The sequence below is a fragment of the Limulus polyphemus genome, unplaced genomic scaffold (genome assembly GCF_000517525.1).
Source record: "Limulus polyphemus unplaced genomic scaffold, Limulus_polyphemus-2.1.2 Scaffold235, whole genome shotgun sequence".
NCBI classification, from domain to species: Eukaryota; Metazoa; Arthropoda; class Merostomata; order Xiphosura; family Limulidae; genus Limulus; species Limulus polyphemus.
Genome location: NW_013665845.1, coordinates 723,451 through 746,636, shown reverse-complemented (window position 1 = coordinate 746,636; position 23,186 = coordinate 723,451). Strand labels below are relative to the sequence as shown.

The 23,186-nt window shown below is 32.4% G+C and overlaps 1 protein-coding gene across 3 annotated transcripts in view; it reads right to left on the bottom strand.

Moving 5' to 3' along the window:
- LOC106478636 (sorting nexin-27-like) overlaps positions 1–23,186 on the bottom strand; it is a 98,492-nt gene that overhangs the window by 28,091 nt on the left and 47,215 nt on the right. For 2 of the 3 annotated variants that reach the window (XM_022382262.1, XM_013939192.2), the window contains exons 8-10: positions 18,387–18,550; positions 16,612–16,701; positions 5,401–5,550 (exon numbers count right to left, since the gene is read on the bottom strand). In XM_022382262.1, the coding sequence (XP_022237970.1) occupies positions 5,401–5,550; positions 16,612–16,701; positions 18,387–18,550 (404 nt within the window). Of the gene's footprint in view, positions 1–5,400; positions 5,551–12,011; positions 12,130–16,611; positions 16,702–18,386; positions 18,551–23,186 lie in introns of those variants that run through there. The other variant, XM_022382263.1, reaches the window with a different exon arrangement.

Sequence of the window (23,186 nt, the reverse complement as noted above, 5' to 3'; positions counted from 1 at the left end):
AATCAGGTTGTTAATGCCCTGATTAAAGAAATAACTTGGCTTTGAAGCAAAAAACATGTCAATGTCCTCTTTAACACCTTTTACATGTACATACATTTTCACATCAAGATGGTGTTGTTGTGAACAAAAAAGATGGTGCCATATCTGGAGAATATGGTAGGTGAGGGAGAACTTCCCAACCCAACTCCATAACCGTGTGTTGCGCCACATGTGGACATGCATTGTCATGGAGAAGAACACCACCTTTCCAATTGACGAGTGAAGGGCATTTCTGATGAAGGGCTTGAATTAAATGTTCTAGTTGCTGACTATAGATCTCTGCATTGACAGTTTGCTGTGGATTGAGAAGTTCGAAATGAATTACTCCTTTGATGTCCTGCAGATGGAGTCCAGGTTTTGGGGTCATAAGTGGTTTTGTCTAGAACTAAGCCATTGTTTTTGGCATTTAATATTCGCATAGAGAATCCATTTTTCATCACCAGGGACAATTCTGTTCAAAAATGGTTCATGCGCATTATGCACCAGACGAGATGAAGCAACATTCACACGTTGGAAACAATGATCATCGGAGAGTCCAAACATCTTCTTTATGGAATTTTCCCATATTCCTTAGATGTATTGTTTCACAAGAGGCATGCAGTTTCATGAGTGTGTTGCGTTGGGTTAGACTCAATTCCATGTCAGCCCCTGTCATCACAGTTTTTAAGGCTAAAGTCATCTGAACGATATTTGCTGAACCATCGTTGATGCTTACGAATGTTCAAAACATTTCCATAAACTTCTTTGATATTCTTTTTGACAACAGAGGCATTGTTTCTCCTCTTGTATTGAAACAGCATTACATGCCGAATGTGTGTTTCGTCGTGTGCCATCACTATAAGGAATTAGAGTAACTAAACTTTACACATTATATGGGCTACACTAACATGATGTTTAGGCGGTTCATTTAACTATTATACTTTCATTAACCACCCTTTTTAGGAGGGTGGTTAATGAAAGTATTCCAAAATGCAACATTAATTTCTTGATGACCTAATACTTAGTTACAGCAACAATACATAAGGTACTCTACAAACAATATTACAAAATTTAATACACATTTTCTGTGTTTGATTAAGTGAACAATCAACTTTCATATACAAAAACAAAATCTCAAAAGTAGATTTCTTTACACTCATTTTTTCCAAAGAATAATTAAAAAAAGTGCATCATTCTGTTTAGTGAATAAGATTTAAGTTTAGCCATTTTTATGAAAACACTAAAAATAATAACACATTTTGGGAGAATGAAAAATATTACAATCTCAAGCAAGACAGAATGATTAATAAATACTAGGTATGTTTACATGGTAATTATTTTTAACATGCTCACCTTTTTTGCATGCATGTGAGAATATATATATATATATATTATTTATATACAAAAAACAAACAAATTTTAATACAGTAGTTTTCACATTTGACAACCTACTTCATTTGAGCTAGAAACATCACTTGTGGTGATACTAAAATAGAAATAATAGTTAATCCTCAATGACATCCTGCTATTTTGTTACTTTTCACCAATATGTTGGCATATCATTTGTCTTAATTCTAGTAGCTATAAGATGTTCTTTTCATAAAGTTATAGTTTAACAAAAGAAAAAATGCTTATCAATCACAAACTCAATCTCACTGCAATTAAGGTTTTCATGCTTCCAAAAGAAACTTTTTTCCACTCAATTGCCCTTCGTCATGATATTTGTCTTATGATACTCTCCACCTATATCAATGCACCCTTTATCCTGGTACTGTATATAACACCTCATTCAGATAAATTTTTCGCTTTTTTGAGACTGACACCATCCCAGTCTCTAACACCTGCTCTTAGTGGGGAGGTAAGGTGGGAGAGTGTCAGCAGAGGTAAGTATTATTGGAAATACACTTGCAATTTAGGAAAATGTTACCTTTCAAAACATACTTACCTTCACTGACACTTATAACTAGAATCCCACATTGAGAAGATGGAGGAGCCAGTGAGGGCGCTATCCATACAGAAAGCATCTGCATAGATCATTGGTGTGTCAATAGAAAACTGGTATCCTAGTGGGGGAACCACACTTCATTCAGAACAGGTATGCTCTTCACACTGAACTTAATTCCTGTATCAGAGGTGGAACTGTACATGAGTGATCATCACTATAGGCCAGCCCCAACCGGATAGCTAAGGTTCCACTATTTGGGGTTGGAATTAAGGGGCCTTGGTCCTTATATCCCATGTAAGTGGCTAGGGCAATTGGATCACAACATTACATATAAATAGCCATACAGTGATGTGCTCCAAACTACAGGAATCACAAGAAGAACTACACGACAGATTGAAAAGGGTTCAACCTCCTCTCAATACAACATTGCCAATATGCATGCCATTACCATTGATAAATGTTTCTTTTGGACTAAGCAGAAACTGAGACAGATACATGTCAGCCTCAGAAATTAAACCCCAATGCCATGTGAAAGACAGCATAACCTCTATGCCAGAAGCTTGAGCTTCTGGATAGCCAGGTGTACCATATGAGATCATGACTGCCTCCAAAGCGAGCAGAAGAGTTGGACACACCGAAAAGAACTGCAGAAGCAGAAATCTGGGTGTAGCAGCCAACCTGGTGCTAACAACAGGATATGACAATGTTGGAACAAATCATATTTTTTACCCTGGGTAACATATGAAGTAGAGAGAAGGTTTAGAGTGGTAACCTGTCCTGTCCAGACAGAAAGTAGCTATTGCCAAAGACCAAAGATGATGCACTGGAGACCAAATTGCTAGTAGTTGGGTGATCTAATGAGAGGCCAACCCACCAATTAGAGTTTCAAAATGAGAGACAATCCAACAGAACCTTATGATGCAATATCTATTCTGTCGTGAGAATCTGTCTGGATTGAGACAACAGGCCTGCTGCCACAGGCATCACCTGTGGAACATGGGAAGCTAGAAGGGTGTTAAGATAGGACTAGTCCTGAGAAAGGAGGTCCAAAATTCGAAAATAAGGAGCCCTGAACCACATGCTACCTTGATGGGAAACATAAGATACCACCACAGAATAGTCAGGGTGAAGCCTGAAGATTTACCCTGTAAGAAATCCTGACCATGAGCCCTTGCCTGTTGAAGAGCAAGAAGGACAAAAACATTGTGTAGGGAATACTTGCTGTCCGTGCATAAACTTTTGAATTTCTGACTGTTGGTATATCGACCCCATCCCTGAAACAAGGCATTCTTTAAGTGAATGGAACTCTGGATTTGATGGCAGTAGAAGAACCAAAATAGTAGTAGTGCCCTGACTTAACAATATCAGTCAGAGGTGGTAGGAGATACTCAATTTGCCTCATTGCCAGTATAATAATGTGGGAATTCATGCTGTAATTAGCTTGCCAATCGAAAAAATAATTTTTTTTCTCCAACTATTATTATTATTATTACTACAAAAATCAACTAGATAACATTCAAAGTATCTCTGAATGATTGTAATACTGGGAAACCTGTTAGTGACATTTTATCGAGAAAAAAGTGATAAAATTATCTGAATGAGATGCTTATATACAGTACCAGGATAGAGGGTGCACTGACTTAGGTGGAGAGTATCACGAGAGAAATATTGCCAAGGGCAAATGCTTAGATGGGCAAAGAAGAAACCCTGGCAGTCAAGTAACAACTATAATATCAGTGGAAGTATGTTTTGAAAAATTCATATTGAACTAGAAATGTTTTGCTGACACATACTCAAACTACTCTGATAATATGTTGAAGGATATCAATTGTTTTTCTTTTACTTTTTTGTTTGTTTATTAACTTGATAAGAAACTCTTAGGAGTTTTTGACAGTGTATTCATTTAAATCCACTAGCAATGATGGTCTGTTCATTAAATATTTGGCCAAACGATAGGTTGGGCTATTGTTGCAAGCTGCTGTTCTAAAAGGTAAACCTTCTCTGTGCAGTCTGGAAAAAACATAGTGTATTTGGAAAATAATATTAGAAGGTACAAAGTTTAATTTCTCTCTTTCTGTTAAACTTTTAATTTTCATGATTTCAGCTTTGAGTTGCATCAAAATGTGTTTGGTTGGATAAGATTTCAGTTTGGAATATAAACCATTACATAACAGTTTACTGAAACCATCACTGAACTGTTTTATTGTCTATTATTTCAATTTCACCACCCTTGTCAGCTTTGAAACGTTAACCAAAGTGATCCAAGACAAAAGGAAGTCTACAGTTTTACTTGTTAGTGCAACCAACCACAAAATTAATTTCAATCAACAAAAATCACTGCAGAACCCAATTTCTTCCATCAATGCAATACAAAAGAACCATGGGAATATTTGAAAATAAACCCAATAATGACAAGGAATTTGGACTCAATCCTATTTGGAAGTCATTTTTTTCAAATTAATTTATGCACTTTGGTATCATTTAGTGAAGCTTGACCTTTCTTGGGCCATTTTGATCCTAAATATGCAAGACACTGAAAACAGTTTTATTCCATTCCTTGAGAATGACAAGCTAAGCCTGTTGAAACTTGTCAGGTTTCATGTTTTTTGTTAATTCTTTAATCATTTGTGCATTATTATGCTGATGAGTTTTTCTTGTATCTTTATGAATTAGCTGAAAGTAACTCTCCTTCTTTAGATTGACCATTATTATATTTTTACTTATTTACTTTAATGAACCCATCATACAAGTTTAACATTTATAAACCATACATTAAACAGGTAGTTACTTAAAATTAATCATGGTTAATGTAGACTTTGGCAGAATTGTGTTTCAGAACTAAATGCTTAATAATTCTATTTTACAGCTATCATACATTGAAACACTGGACTGTCTACTATGCATAAAACTTCATGGTATACAACTAATGTAAGTAAATAGCATGTAGCAACAAACCCAAAAACTGACTTGCATATCACAAAATATATACATGAAATATGGAAAGAGTAACACAAAAAACTTCTGGCGATGTTTGCATACTGTGCACATTGTTACCATATGTGGCAATCACAATAAGGACTATTTCAAGTTTCCAGGATCTTCCAAGACATTTTAACAATTTTTCATGACTTTCCACGAAATGCTGCAAACATGTAAATAGCTCCACTAAACTTGTTGCTTGGTACTTAATAATCAACTATTATAAAAACTATACCTGTCTTATTCTTCAGCAATACACTTTTTTTTTACTAATTCTAAACAGGCCATAGTTATTTAAACTCTATAATATTATTAAATTTCACTTTAGTAATCTTACTTAACCATAGCTCTGTCTTTCACCTTTAATCTTCTTGAAATATCCAGTGTCTAAATTATAGATAACTTTTCCTTTGAAATCTTAATTATTAATTAATTGAGTATGTTACTTTCTTTCTTACCTCCAATGTACCATCTTCTTTACATGCTTGAAGCTTTAAGCTGCCCAGCCCAATTGTTGCAACAACATGACCTTCCTTCCTTGCATCACAGGCACAATGTGGGAAAGACAGCTCTCCATAACCATCCAAAGATCGCACCAATTTCAAATACTGTGTAATGAAAACATCTAAATGTACAAACTTTAAAAAAGAGTGCTAAAATCACATCAAATGCTAAACTTAACATTAATATAAATTTGCGAATTTAAATTTTTTTTAAATATTCAAAGCATACTGAAATACATGCTGTAATGATGAAATGTATGTCTGTAGCAAGCATATCAAAGTGGCACTCAATAAATAGTTATACAGATTTTTTTCATCAAATCATATTTTACACACTAAATAATTTGGATAAACTTGAAGTGACACTGAGACATTTGAAAACTAAATGCAAGTCAGATTCACCAAAACAAAGATGAATGGAAGATTTACAATGTGAAACAAATGAAGCCTTCAAATAAAAACGGAACTGAGAAAGTACAAGTATTGAGGCATTTTCAACACGAGTTACAAAATGGCTATGAAACACTTTGGAATTTTTTTTATAATCATTTGTAATTACCCAAGAAAGAAAAAAAAAATTTGCACAAAGGTTAAATTTGGCATAAAATTTTGTTTATTCACAATGAGCAATACTAGACTGATTATTACACATAAATTCTACTAGTTAAAAATTATAGTTTTACTAGTAATATCTTTAACAATTTGAAATAAACGAAAAAAATTTAAATGGCTTGATCTATGTTATTAGATGAGTCAATAAAAAGTCTTCATTCTTGAGGATGATGTTAAGTACCTAATTCTTCCATTAGTGCAACAACATTTGTACAGAAATACAAAGTATCTTGCATTCTGTAGTGAGAAGAGAGACTTTGATGGTGACTTTGGTAAATTGAAACTCTTGTTCCAGGAGCAAATAAATTCCATTGCTGTAAACAAGAGCTTATACGTACCCCATGCTACTTTGATATAGACAAGTCACGAATCAGATCATTTAGCTTTTCTTGTGTGCTCAGTTGAGACAGTTTATGTTGAGGTGCTATAGGAATAGAATTATTAGATGAAGAGGATGAAGATGATTCATTGTTTTCTTAGCAGGATAACTCTTCTGTTTCCCAGTTCGTTGATGGTTGCGGAACTGGAAGACCATCCTCATGAGGTACTAGTTTCATTGAAGATGCAATATCTGGATATTTAATGTATTGTTTTGTTTTTGCTTGAATATGCAGAAACTTTAGACATGCAAAAATAACAGTCAGTTAGATGATCTTTGGATTCATGTCATAACATGTGAACTGCAAATGGCATACTTGCTCTCTTAAGCCACTGTGTCAAGCTAGATGTTCAAACTGTACAACACTTGTGGAGCTCAATGTTTCTCTTGGTCGCCAATTTTACACCCAAAATAATGGTAGTAAGTTACCTTTACCTTGTGTGTGTGTGATGTTTTCCACCATAAAACTGTAATATATAAACTGGGTGGAGTAGGTGAACATGAAAATCAAGCAAAAGTGGTGCAATTCGCTACAATACCAAGAACAAATAACATATCTAATCAATATATTTGGAATTTTTTACCAATACAATACAGTCAATGTTTAAAGTTATCAAAAATGTATGCCTCTTACCCATTAAACTGTCCAAATAAACTTAATTTCACAACATGCATCTATTGTACTGAGTTAATTGCATGGTATTTTACAAAGTGCTGATAAAATATTAAGATATTACAATAACTCCAAATTTACACATGATGGAGAAATTCTAGTGACATTTTTGAAATCAGCACTATCAAATTACCCCGAATCACTTGGGTTTTCTCCAGTAACAAATGTTTTGTTGTCCAGTGTGATTTAGTGATGGTTCATGGTAGAGAAGAGTAAATACAAGGTACAGGGATACTGAACAACTGAAGATATGCATTTAAGAAGTCCGAGAGGTTATACAAATGTAATATCCAAATTGTATGATGGACAAAAGTATTTCTATTCTTCACCTGAACATCACCTTACACACTGACTGGTGTCATCAATTCACAGACATCTCTTAAGTATAAATACTTTTGTAAAAAATCTGATTTTTTGTGTACAAGAACTGTACATTTTACTAAAAGTTCATCATATTTCATGTAGATACATGAAATAAATTTAGAGTTCTAACCAACATTCCTTTTCCAACAAAGGGTTGGTCCACTGGACCAACCTCATACATATTCAGATAACAATAACATACACTATTTGTCAATTCTCAGTAGTAATGCTTTTTAACAATGTGATGTCAAGTCTGAATAATTACATTATTTTAAATTATTGTTTCAGACATGAGGAGTAAAAATTGGAGTAGATAGCTGTGTACATTTTGAGTAGTAACACTGCTATAGTGTTGTATCAAAGACGTACAACAAAAGAAGACAGTTATGTGAATTTTGAGTAGTAACGTTGTTGTTGTTGTATCAGTCTTTAGAAGCATGACAAGAGTAGATAGCTATGTCAATTTTAAGTAGTAATACCTACCACAGACATTTGGGTAAATTCTAAGTAGTTTTATTATCAAATTGTTAATCAGTGGCTGAACAGATAAAACTACTGGTCATAAAAACCAGCTGTCACTGAAGCATGATTTAACATTTTGGGAGAAAATCACATTCTTTATCCCTCCCCAGGAGTTTAAAGCTTTTCATAGCCTAAAAGAGGATACAATATTATCAGCAAACAGAAAATATAATCATCATGAACAGAAGCAAGTATAAAAAGAGAGCTGGCCAATTCATTTAATATACTCTTCAAGTCAGTTTTAATAAAATAAACAGAAAAAGAGCTATACAATTTGCTTTTGGAGCTTATAAAAGCAAAAGAGACTACTTAGCATGAATTTCAACACACAACAGAATCACTTTACAGACTACATAAAATTCTTAAACTCAACTGCTACTACAGCCAATTCTTTGTTGTATTGGCTTACCCTACATATAACACTGCATAGTTCTAATCAAAAACCTAGAAATTTTTGACCTAAGACTTCAACAAAAATTATTATTAAAAACATTGAGGTTAATAAAGAACATATTTTTGTGAGAGCTTATTTTATAGTTCTTCAACACAGTCACTTTATCATCTTATACAAACTTCTAAAGGGTTGGTTTACATTCAAGTTTTTTTTATTGGAACTCCAAATTCTTCAAAACAATGGGTGATTTCAGCACTTTCTGTTGTTCTTGCAGAACTCTGACATATTGATTCAGCAACTTGTGCATCAGCATTATATCTCGCTTGACACTGGATCATGCATATTCATAATGTTTTTGTTTTATGGTAATAATAGCAGAGGCCCACAAAACATTTGTGATCAAATTAGTATACTTATTGCAACATTACTGTTCTAAATACAGGTTCATAGGCCTAAACAGTACAATCTAAAGTACTCACCACGGTAGTGAAGATAAGCAACTTTTTATCACTCCTAGATATATTGATTAAAAAACAACAAAAAAAACACCATGACCATGAGCTAAAACTAGCATACATTGGTTACAACATTGGTAACATTGACCAAAACAATAGATATTTAAAAACATTTCTTTATTCATGCAGCAAAAAATGGTACCATGAACTTGATTTATTCATAGTGGAAAAATTACTCAAGTTGTGTTTAGTAATTAAATATATTATTGAAATTTTTTGACAATTTTCATGTAACCATTGCTAAACACCAGAGAACATTTTCATACTGACACTGTTACTGGCTGATAACCTGAAAACTTCTGCAGTAGATCTGTCTCCTATGATATCAACATCTGAACTAAGATTGGTACAATTTGCCAAAACAAAGTTAATGTTAATTGATCAAAGTGGTGGCTTCATTCAGAGTGCCACTTGAAGGTCAAGTATAAATATCCTAGCTGCTTCAGTATCTACTAGAAACTCAACATCCAGTTCAAGTATCATCACATGCATATGCCAAACAGCTTGTTGTGTAAGCCTGCCACCAAACCTCAGGGTGCAGACTGGCTAATGTAATTATTCAAAGTTGTTAGCAAGATCCAACTCAAACTCCACTAGTTGAAAATAACCAAAATAACTGCAACCATTTTTTAATGTTGACATCTTTGGGTCTGATAAGACAAGAGACAAAATTAATTTACCTTTCTTGCTCTTATCTGGCAGCATGATAAAGACAATCCTGCATCCAGTAAGCTAAAGCTAAAACAATGGGTTCATCCCACATACTCTGTTCATCTTCTACAGGGCTTCTCATGTTGCATATATACATGTTCTCATATATATACACACACACATACGGTTGCCTGCTATGGCATTTGGATGTGAGAAGTCCTACTCTTCGATAAGGTGGCTGAATCATGGCACCTCATGGCAGTGGAGCCGTTTGTTGATATTTCTGTCATGGCAGTTGCTTAACTCTAATATATAGTTCTATGTGACTTCTTTGAACTATGATGCCACGAAACTGTCTCAATCAGAGATGAAATGTCCCTGAGTTCCATATGGTAAAGTATGAGTTTGATTATTAGCTCCACTATGAACAAGTAATGAAGACTTCATGCTTCATAGGTAACAAACATTTCTAAGCAATATTCTCAAGTAATTCGGTATCAGTAGTCAATTTCTTATTAGACCCACATCTGTGAGTCTTGAACATGGTCTTATGGACTGCTTGGTTCTCCACTGAACTGAATATGTGGCACAAGCCAACAACAAAACTGTGTCTCAGTCATGGAGAAGCTCCTCATCAAAATGCTCTTGGCATCAAGTGTAGGACTGTCCAAATTCAACATCAGATGTTGACCTGCTTGCTACTTAGACCAGCTATTTCAGGCAACTGCTTGTCTGAATTGCCTTAAGAAGCAGCTTGAATCCTCTCAAGCTCAAAGAGTCATCTGTTTTACATCCATACCATTGAACTAAGGTATAGAATACACAGGCCTAAAGTTGATTTTTCAGCCAGCCAGCAATTAATATGCTATTGTTGTTAAAGCTACTTGCTTGGTCATGAGTTTTCAAATGACCTCTGGCATTAGCAATCTGTGCTCCAGAAGGCTCAAGACTGCATTAGAGGTCCACAGACTCTTCCAGATATGCATGCTATCTAATATTGTGGTTAGTTAGTATCAGCTTTGCTTTGCTCTCTAGTACCGAATTTCTGCAGTTCTGGAAATCCTTGAAACACTTTTTAAATTTTTGAATATAATTTCTAGGCCTAAAATTAGTAAGAAAAATTCTAAAAGGTTTGAAAAAATATATAACAAGCTGACTCAGAAGTTTTAATGAAATTTAAAGATAAGTAAACAATTTGCAAACATCAATTATCAAGTGAATGGAGTGTTTGGTCATGTGTGCATGAGAACATTATCATCTGACATACTGCGTGGGTTCAAGAACGTGATCACTGAATTTTAATTGGTCTGATGATATTGTGGTTTAACCAGGTAAGTAGCTGTTAAATTTCTTAAATACTTAAAACATTGCAAATTTGACTATAATAAAGATACTAATATTTGTATTAAGAGGTTAGAATCTTGAATAATATATTATACTCTCTAGAGCTTCTAAGCTTGTATACATAGACTAGATTTTACATCATTCCTACAAATCAGACACTAACATGACTTGAAGCTAGAATCTAACATGTCCCATGTTAATACCTATGCCTAATGAGTTAATTAGTTCAAGATCTTGTCTCTAGATCTGGATGTACATTATAACATAGTAAAAACTGTTTTAAATTGATATGCCTATAGGCATCTAATTAAATCTACACAGATATAGGCATAAAATTTAGCACAAAGGCCTAATTAGCTAACATTAAGCCTAGGGCTTAAATGTTTGTGTGTGTGGTTTAAGAAGTAGATCGAGTTTTACACGTAAAACTGTGATCTAATAGATCTAGGTATGGATCTAATCTAATTTTCCAAAGATTAAAAAGAAAATGTATTCAATATTAGATCTACAGGTCTATTAATGCTACTTATTTAAACAAAAACAGCCAATTTTCATGTAGGCTACCTTGTAGGCATATGTCTAAATAACAAATGTGAAGAAATTTTTACTTGGACAAGTCTTTGCTCAGTTATATTTCCAGGATTCATATATAGATCTAATAATACATTGTAAATTTTTTTCATTAAATATTTTTCTATCACTGCTCGCATTTGCAATGTGCATATTAGCCCTATGCCTAAGTCTATTTCATGTTATACTGCTATATGCTTATGCCAGTTATGGAAATAATGTGATAAATATGCATCCAATATTTGATGAAGTAATATAAGATGTTATAAATCATCACACCAATAAATTTTTCATCTAATCTTTTATTAGATCTACAGTATAATTAAAATTGTCTACAAGTTTATGAGATGTCAAAAATATACTGGCATCTTTGTTTATTGCAAAATTAGGTTTTTTTTTGCACACCAATGCATATGAAGCATACACATCATGTTATATAGACAGTAACTGCAAATCTGTTTGTATGATTGTATTATGGCCTGTTGGTAGTGAAAAACTTCTAATGTAATGCAAGGCCTAACAATGTATTGGACATCCAGTGCTGCCAAGTCAAATGTGAGCCATCATATACAGCATCAGTCTAAACACAATTTTCTTCAGGCTAGGCCTAGATGTATTTGCTTGTAGCAAGGAATTCTCTATGAAATTCTGCTAAAACAGGCTTCACACACATAAAACAAATGGAAAATTATAATAAAAATAAAGATTTTGAATGAATAAATAACAACATTAAATAAATCTCAATATAAATATTATGTAATGAATTCTACTAAATTAAAAAAATTAAAAGCATTACATAATAATTTAATACATTTCAGTATTGAATATAATGTTAAAAAACCAATATTAAATAATCAAATCAACATTGTTTGTATTGTGAAATTAATTTTTATTTCCATCCACCTGCAGGTTTGAAAAACGCCAGGCCAGTGTAATTTTAAAACACCTTAGCTTTCAAATCAAAACTACCAGGAATGGTTAGAAAGAGATTCAAACCATTAGAAAAGCAAGATGTAAACTACACAAAAGTTCACTTGACATCAGTAATATGGAAAAAGCAACTTTGCACAATCATATGACAAGCAAAAAACATGCAGATACTGAAGGCAATATCAAGCAACAATACTCATGGTTCATACTGAATTCTCAGAATGTTTTTCAAGCACTTTTTGGAAGATAAAATTTATATCAAAATCAGTCTGATTCCTCTGAAATTTTATAAAATTCCTATTTATTTGTTCAACATATGAATATAGACTAAAAATAAAAGAAAGACTTTATTTATTGTGCTCAACCCCACAACATACTTTAAAGTTAGATATATTGATATATTCTGCTATTATAATATTTTCAAGTACTTTTGCAAAATAAGACTTATTTTCAAGCCCTTGAAATTCCTCAATTTCAAGGATGTGTATGCAACCTGAATACTACTACTGTCTGCACCTTCTTCAAACCACCTGAATACTACTACTGTCTGCACCTTCTTCAAACCACCTAAACAGAAACTGCCCATTTTAAAAAACAAACTACCACTGTGACTGCCACCGGTTCAACTTCCAGCATCCAGTCATTTATCTTTTTACTGATGTTTTAAGATCAGAAGTTTTATGGACTTTGAGAAATATTGACTGTCATGGTTCATTTCATTCAAATGAAAGGAACACAGAATTTTTCAAGAGTATGTTCCCCAACAGTAAAATTGCCCCAAAATTATAATGTTGTGAAGACCAAACATCATACTTAAATGTGCATGAATTAGTAACTCCATATTTCACTTTCATACTGAAACAGAAAATCCAGAAATCTAAATGGTATATTCTTTTGTTTGATGAAAGCTTGAACAAGTCTCTCAAAATGAAACAGTGCAACATTCATGCTCATTTTGGGATGAAAAAACTGGACACACAAGATATATCAAATCAGAGTTCTTAGGACATGCCACTGTAAATGATCTATTTGACAAGCTGCCCTGTGTCATTACAAACCTCGGTTCTGAGAATTTATTGCAAATATCCATGAAGAACCGCAATGTTGATCAGAAATTACATGAAATGTTATCAACTGAAGCTAATAAAATCAATCCAAATAATAATAAAAAAAGCTGTTGTAAGTTGGCTGGAGAATATCAGTGTTGTGGAAAAGTGCTTGCTCATCTTAAAACATATGTGGGTGCTCTGGAAAACCCATCAAAATAGGATGATAAACCAATGTTGCCACTTATGGCTGTAGACATGTTTGTTCTTGTTTGGGTATTCTTAGAAAGATTTGTCACTTTAGAAGGACTGGAAAACAACACATTACAAGCTTAAATTGACAGACTGGTTTTGTTACAAAGAAAGTCTTTAATGATTTAAAGAGGGCTTCAAAAATTAGTGATAAAACTTGCTACGCTTTAGACTTAAATAAAGGCAGTTCATCAAGGTTGATGTGAAAAGTATTCAGAAGCATGAGCTGCTTGGATGTAGAAGTGATGTTATTAAATGCATCATCCAGTGCTGTTCTGTTTTTTCTTGATTAAATAGTCTGGTAAATGCAGGCGGGGTAGAAGAAAGGGACTGTGACACTATTCTCAAGCAGTACAAAGAGTTTCTCATGACATCCCTTCAACTGCCTGATTCAAGATTTGGGATGTTTTAGAGAGAGAGCAGGACAAACTGGATACTCTATACTTTCATCTCCTGTCTTTTAAGAAACAATTCCAGAAGCTTTGGAGAATTTGCAAAACTCTTTTTTCCCTGTCTCATGGACAGGCCAGTGTCAAAAGGGACTTTCATGTAAATAAAGAAGCCATTACATTACAGAAAACCAATAAAGCACGTCCCTTAATGCTACGAAAGTCATAATTGACTACATTAGACATGCTGTGGGAGTCCTGGATGTAAATATAACTATGGGAATGCTTACCTTTGTTGGAAATGCATGACAAAGCTATAGGACATACTTAAGAGAAGAAAAATCCAGAAAACAGAAGTCACAGACAGGTGACAAATAAAAGGTTGAAGAAACTGAATCACAAATTGAAGATTTCAAACATAATAAGACCAGACTTGAGCCTGATATTAAGAAACTCCTTTCATTTGTTGATGAAAACTGAACAGAAGCTGTTAAACAAAAAATGCTGAAATACTTTTTCTTTGCCATTTATATTTTCAAATAATTCAGTTACATCTGAATACTGCTAGATTAGTAATAAAAATATTACAGCCTTCTCACCTGAATAAAACATTATTGTAAAATGTCTGTATAATATTTGCATTTGAAAACATGTCCGTCCAGACGCATTTGAATTTCTAGAAATGGTCTTTAAAAAGTCATGGAAAGTCACAACATTTCATTTCCACATAAGTGCAGGAACTCTGGAAGCATCTCCAACTTCTTCTTGCCACTGGTGACTCCACCCAGACTATATCAGCTATACAGGATGGTGAGTACTTGATGACCTTATAGAGACCTTCCCAACGATTTCTTAAGGCAGTCAAATTACAAGATCCAATCAGCGGCTCAGGAAAGCATACATTCAGGAAAAGACTATTCATTTCCATTAGTAGCCATATCTTTCTATCTGTTAAAAGTCTATCATCATGGAATGTCAATGAGCAGATAAGCTAACATCTTTACTCTTTGTCTTTCAGGTTGACTATGTTTTGCTGGCTACACGAAGGCAGGATTTCAACAAATGGACATCAAGGCAAACCTGACTAGATCACAACACAAACACCCAAAATAATATCACCAAGAACTGACTTTGCTTAGAATTATGTCACAATTCTAAGAATCTGTGACACTGCCCAGGATACTGTCTTCAATGTTATCAGACAAGCCTCATTAACTTCTCAACCTTCATATATAATTAATGTGCTAGAATCTCATGAAGACCAAATTAATGAATTATCCAGCAAATTGTGGTTCAAAACGAAGAATAATTGAGACAGTTCCTAAGGTCAGGATTTATTCACTTCAAGGCTGGGCACATCCTGCTCATTTTGAACTTGTAGCTAAGTACAGAATTATATGAATAAAGATATATTCATATACTACTTTACAATATGGTTTAATTTATGATAACTGGGTCAAGCATAGCCTAGTGGTTGACGTGCTATGCTGTGGATTGGAAGGATCAAAAGTCAAGAAACAATATGCAGCTAAACACATTCTGCCCTTTCAGCAGTGTGGAAATTATAAATGTAACAGTCATTCCCACTATTCAGTTACAAACAACCATGTAGGCAGTAAGTGCTGACAGCTGATTGCCTTCCCTCTAATCAGAAACTTTAAATTAGGGATGGTTGTGTCACATAAGGTAGCATTTCGATTGAAAATACCAAATTATACAACAGCTATTTAAGTAAGAATCATGTAGTTTTCCTTAATACAGAATTGTACATTAATATATTAAATGAAAGGTAGAAAACAAAAGAAAGACCTGTATTCTTCTTGCATTGGAGCCAAAATATGACTTACAGATTGAAGTCTACTCTTGCCTAGATAAATTTTATATAGATCTTATTTACTTTACCTAAATATTTCATTGGTCTTGTATACTCTATATATATAATTGGTGTAAGCTGTATCTAGAGTACACAAAACTGTCTACTTTATATCTAGAGACAGCATTGTAATTTGTATTGTATCTAGAGGGGGAAAAACAGTCAGATATATCTAGTGAGGCAAGACTGTCAAAGTTTCATCAAGAGCAAACACATTAATTCAATAGATATGTTAAGTGTGTTGTGCATCTTTTGTTATAGCAAAGGCAAATCGGGCTACTTGTTGTGTCCACCGAGGGGACCCGAACCCCTGATATTAGCATTGGAAATCCAAAGACTTACTGCTGTCCCAGCAGGGGAGGATATGTAAAATGAATAAAATTTATGTAAAATACTGAAGCAGGTCTTGTGATGTTAGCTATTAATGTAATAAAAATTTTATAATCACATATTTATAATAGTGGTTTTCATAAAGTAAAAATTTCATTATTCCTTTAATATGTCCTTATGTGAGACTGTGTAAAAACACTTGGTAGATTTCTTTAAACATTTTAGAATTATCATTGAATGAATACAATTCATTTTCTAATAATTTTCCTTCTATTTACCCATGAGGTTTTGTCTTCTAAAGATAAGGAAATAATTTTACATACCTCAGCTTTCCTGGATGCATCTTGTAAAGCTTTGAGCTCATACAACTTATTTCCAGGTTTAATCTGGCCTTTGTTTACATCATCTATAGCCTGCAAGTATGTAAAACTTCCTATATAAAACACCTTCAGTGTAATATAAATTAAAATGCTATACCCAGATAACTTCATTACTTTTATCTTTAGCATGTGTTATTGATAAATTTTTAAAAGCTTAGATTGAAAAGTATAAAAAATATATAGACAAAAACTATATTTTAAAGTACCAAACTCCTATATTTTTTTTACTTAAATTACTACAACTTTAACCAGATTCTAGAATCCATGCTAACAGCTCAGGAGATCACTTATATCTTGTGGTGTAATTAAAATAATGCAAAATTCTTTCTACACTTAGCTCATAAAGTTGTAGTAATTTAAGTAAAAGAAAATATTGGAGTTTGGTACTCTTTGTAGCATGCTGTATACAGTGCAATATGTATTCTAAGTACCCATAATACACACAGTTCACTAAGTATGTCAAATAAGGATTTCAACAATGTAACATACAGATTTTTCATTAAACCAATTTTCTTTAATATTCTGGTTATCAATTAGTGCTGTAATAAGTCATCTCACTAACTAGATATGAGGTAAACATATACGTAAATAACTAATGCATTACTAAGTAAGACATAATTTAAACCATTTATTTATTTACCATTGAAAAATATATTTATTTTTGAAATAATAAATAGTTGTTATTTAAATGGTGTATTACTTTAGTTAATTAAATATCAAAGATATATGAGTAAATCAATATGATATTGCATTATTACTTGATAGATTTTTATTTTCCACCAAAATGTAAAATCAAATATAAAATAAAATAAGCTGTGATCTAAGAACTATACATGAAATAAATAAAAAATTTACTATTCTCACAATGAAGTACAAAAAGTGTTTTCCCTCATGATGTGTTCTTTGATGGATCTTTTAAATTCTAACGTTTAAAGTTATAAATGGTACCCCAAGTTCGTACTTCCCTAGTAGTTTTTATAACCATACCTCATATATTTTTCTTATATTTTCTTCTTGAAAAAAAAAAGACTAGAGGAATAGTTGGTTTGTACAAATAAGAAATATTTTAAAATGTTTTTCTGATTTTTATCTAAAATATCTTTACTTTCATTAAACTTACTTCCAAAGTGCCTGTATCTGTCTGTATTAGCTCTAAAAATAGTAGGGGAAGACAATTAGAAAATTCTTCTATCAAAGCATTATTATTTTTGGTTAACCCACCAAACTTTAGCTAACTTCTTAACTTGATGCTTCTTCTTAAATGATTTTTCTTCCTAACATTCAACATAAAATTGTTTCAATGTGTACTTAATGGCAAATAATAAAACCAAGTTGTATTTACAAAGACATTATTTCACATCAGTAGGGCATTAAATAAAATATTTCACATTTTACTTTTTAATTTGTGTAAGCTGATTACATTTAAAAAATTTTTGATGCTCTTTAAGATAGCATTATTTTTCAAACTATTTATATGCTATGAATACAGTGTACCACAAAGTCAGTGAAACCTAACACTTCAAACAGAAGAGAACTATTTATTTCCACACAACCAGTAATCCAACTTACTAGTCAACACATGATCCAGAATCATAAGAATAAACCATATCAAATGCTTATGTACATTTACTTTCCAATCACAGTTTTGGCCATATATTATTTGCCATTTAACATTTGTACCATAAAAATCAGTCAAGTTTTAAAGATAATGAACTAACCTGCCAGAAGAAGAAAGTGCTAGCAATTGTGTCCTCTTTACTAAGTTCTATTTCCTTGCTCAGGGAAAAAAACCACTTACGGATTACTAAGCAAGTTGACGTTGCTGTGCTATAGTTCTGAATATACAGGTTATGAGGAAATTCATTGGTCTGAAGTTTACGCTCTAGACAAAATGGATTAATAAAACTGTTGTAACAAGACTTAATGAATTACACATTGTAAATCAATTACTTCACATGCATCATTTTAAATAAGGCATATAGCAATATATATCAGAGGAGTGATTTTCTTGATTGTAATAATATATCAAACTATATATCAAATGACATCCAAATTTTGTTATGAAATAACTTATAAGTAATAATGTTTTTTGTTGATTATCACAAGACCAAAATGGAAAACAGAAAAAGAAAGGTTCTTGTAATATACCATGGGTACTTGAGATACAATTATAAAAATGTTCAGAGCATATTAATAGACTATGACTTGGGTTTTTAACATGAAACTTATGTTGATTTATTCTATATCTTAAATTTTCAGTTTTGTCAACATAACATTCACAACACACTGTACATTTTAACATATAGTTCTTAGAATTGCAATCAAAGTGCTTCCAATCAACTAAATATATTAAAAAATACAGTATTTCAAACCTGCTGGTCCTTTTAATATTATATATATATATATATATATAGAGAGAGAGAGAGAGAGAGAGAGAGAGAAAGAGAGAGAAAGTTGAGCATGCCATATTAAAATTAAATTTGAATATGCAAATCAGCAAGTCACATGAAAACCATAGCTGATATAAAGTTGCAGTGGAATGGCATGTATTAGAGTTACATTTTGACATTGTTTAGCATTTTGTAGGTAGCATGATGCTTCCAAAACACTGAGTGCTTTTGGGAAGGGTATGTAACAGCCCCTTTAGAATGCAAGATATTCACATACTTAGACCATAAAGATGTATTCAGATTGAGGATTTAGAATTTCCAAAATGGGGATATTTTTTGTACTGAATAACATTGAAAACCAAGGAATATGAATCCACATGGGACACTAGGACTATCCAGAAAGAGCCTTGCAAAAAGCTACACCCCAAACGTGGTAAGTTAAGTGTGGGATCTTGTAATGGTTGAGAATCAATGTACACAAAGATCAGTGGCAAAAGTCACCCATGTGCCTCAGGCAATGGTATGCAACATAATCAAAAAGGATGTCTGTCTGGAAAAAGACATATATATACACAAGCAGTTTCTACAACATGTCCAGGAAAAGCAGACCAGTTGTAAAAAACTGTATGAATGGTCCTTAGCTGAATAAAAATTGTGGTAACTGGTGACACTAAAAAGAGACATATTTGTACTCTGATAACTGTAAAAAGTCTTGTGTCATTTTCTACTGGTGAACAGGTGAAAAAAAATTGCAAAAGTGGTTCAATGCATGTTGCAAAATTGTTTAGAAGATATACCTGATCACCATTGAATACTACACCAAGGACAAGTTAGGGATCAGGAGAGTGGATGAACAAGATGAACACTGCTAATTATCAGGTCAATGTTCTGGATTCTTTGCACCACACAGAAATACTGGTTTTGTATGAAAACAAGGCCAACATGATATGGGTTCACCAAGATTAGGATTCCAGTCATACCCAGTTCAACCTTCACATAACTCAAACAGTGTGCTTTGGACATAACAGAGCCTTTTGTGATGAAAACTATGCTGCAGTGCTATTTTCAGGATGCATGGTCATCAGATAGAGCATGACTGGATGTGGTGACTTGGACTGTAATAATGTAGTGAAGCTCCAAAATCATTTTAATATAATGTACTCAACCCTACCTCTCTCTCTCTCTCTCTATGTATATATATACAGAAAACAGACAAGAACTTCATTGTACCTTCACCAGTTCTCCAAAAATATAACCACCTAGAAAGCCATACATGCATACTGAAAACTGATTAAGTTATCCATAAATATGTCTTTAAAACGAAAAATTATTTTATCCTGCATAATGCAACTGTATAAAATGGAGTGATAGCCTTCCAAAATTCTCTCCAAAAAGATCAAATACAAATATACACTGAAAGTTCAATCTTAAACTTAAAGGGAGAAAAAAAAGTTATAATTTTATTAACACTCGTCATAGGCAAGTCAAAATGCACATCACCAGATTATTAGACAATTTCATTAAAAATTTAATTAAGCTACATTATTATTATTGTATATGAATAACAATGGCATTGAAACATAGTTAATAAATAAAATCTTAATATTATATAAGTTTTAAGTTTTTAATTTCACAAGGAAATATTTTAAAAAATCCTCAATCTCCCACAGTATGAGAATTGTGACATTTGTTCTCTAGGTCTTCCCTCTTCTCTAACTTATTTACTACCACTCCAAGAAGTACAGAATGTAACGTACATTACTCATTATAACACAGATATTACTGGGGCAAAGTATAATTGTTATAGCTTTCAATCTTATTTATTTATGGAGCCATAAACTAGAGTATAAGACCCACTTGCCATGCCTACCTGTCACATCTCATCTTTCACGAATTTCGAATAGTTCTCTCTAATGTTTTATATTTTATTATTTTTAACTAATAGAGATATAAAGTTTAATCTATGAAATTAAATATTATATTACACTGTTTTTTGTACAGAAAATTGTTTATTTCACTTCCAGTTCAAAACTTTATTTTCATAGGAGTCACATCAACAAGATTATCTATATTTTTAAAGGTTCTTATTGCGTAGTTAGAAAGCCAGAAAAATTGATATTTATAGGACATTGTTTGTTTGTGCACATTACTATTCTGTGTTCTTAGGTGGATTATTTAATTCAATAAAAATTATTTAGTGTAGTAGTACCATTAATATAAAAAATAGGCTTGAGTTTCATCGACAGTTGACAGCAAAAACAAGATGACCCAGGTAAGTACTATATTTCTTTTCCCTTTATTTGTACTATAAAAGTAATTAAAATGTAAAAATTAGAAACTTACTAGGTTAGCTAAGGTTAGACTGGTAAGATAATGAAAAATAACAACAATATTTCTTCACAAGGTACATTCATGATCAGCTGATGCTTTATGTACTCCAATACAGTAATGTGAACATGTTCACTGAGCAATTTACAACTTGTGTGGCAGAATTATGTTAGACACAGTTCAAAAGACAATAAAACAATAAAATTTAAGTAGAAACAGATATATACTGTAATGCGCTTTAAGTTAGTTAGGATAAACAACTGTAGTTTCCAGTTACAGTTTGCAGTCATTCTAGAAAGTAAAAAAGGTAACTTATATTTATTTCATAATTTTTCATGGTGATTATGAGGTTGGTCAAATTAACCGAATGTGTATAGTGTTAGAGTAAAGAAAACCACAGACAAAATATAAAGCTTTACTGAAAAAAAAACAAAAAAACGTTTGATATTGATTTAGGATGTTTAATAGATTACAGAAATGAAATATGACAATTTTAGATGAAGAAAAGTATTCTTAATATAAACATGAAAATCGCTGCATTTAGAGCAGTCAATGACTCCATATATTCATGGAGAAATTTTTAGTGAAAATACTTAATTAAAAATTCTGTTTTTTTGTGTACAAAAGATTTGTAATGTTTACTGAAAGTCTGCAAATGTCATGAAGATACACAAAACATATTAAAAGTTATAATATGGAAACTATGATGTTCACTTTGGGGTCTTGTTGTTGAATTGACTGATCATATAGCAATAGATTTAACAAAATACAGCTACAAATATATAACTTACAGACAGTGATAGCTATGCTACTACACTAAGCAGCTTCTTTTTGCTCTCCATAAGCATATACTTGAAAGAATGCTCAATGTTGACCAACACATGAAATTAAACAATAGCGAAACTAATCTGTCATCCACTAAATATCGTACACTGATTGATAACATTAAAAACAATTTTTTTAGCCAATGCAGAATATGCAAGGCTTAATAAAATCAATTCTTCCACTTCCATTTTTAATAATTTATTTTTTATATGCACTGATACTTGTGACACAAACACTACTATTCACAAACAACTTTACATGATTTTCTCAGTTGTCAGAGGAAGCCATTTGTTAGTTATAAGGAAAGCTCTAATTTTTTGTGGTGAGAATTCCACTTTCAACTGCTTAATTACATAATGTGACAAGCTTACCCCTTTTCTGAAGATATAGTTGACCAGTCAATAGCCAAAGTTCAAATGATAATAACAGAATAGATATTAATGAAGTAAAACATTATTAATGCTATATGAAATATTGTGTTAGACTTTTATAAGTATTAAACCAAGACTCAAATTTACTGTCAGATGATCTTTCTAGGCTAAACACTTCTTAATATAAACACCTAGTTCTAAAACATTCAAATTTTGGCATGTGATTCTAAAGCTATCTACATGAAGCATAATATACTAAGCATTTATATATATCATACTTTGAATATTGTAAAAGTAACTAAATAATAAATTTTTGTTTTTTGTTCACAAAAAACTTTTTCTATTGTATGCTTGTTTGTTACAGATTTTACGCAAAGCTGCACGAGGGCTATCTGAGCTAGCCTTCCCTAATTTAGCAGTGTAGGACTAGAGCAGGGATTCCCAACCTTTTTGTTCCTCTGTACCCTTTGGCCTTGAGCATTCTGACATGTTCCCATTTTAAGGAAATAAAATTAAGGATCAAAAATTAATAAAATTATATTGATTTTATATTATTTTATTATGAAATATGTATGTGTGGACTGCATAAGGATCTTATAGTATT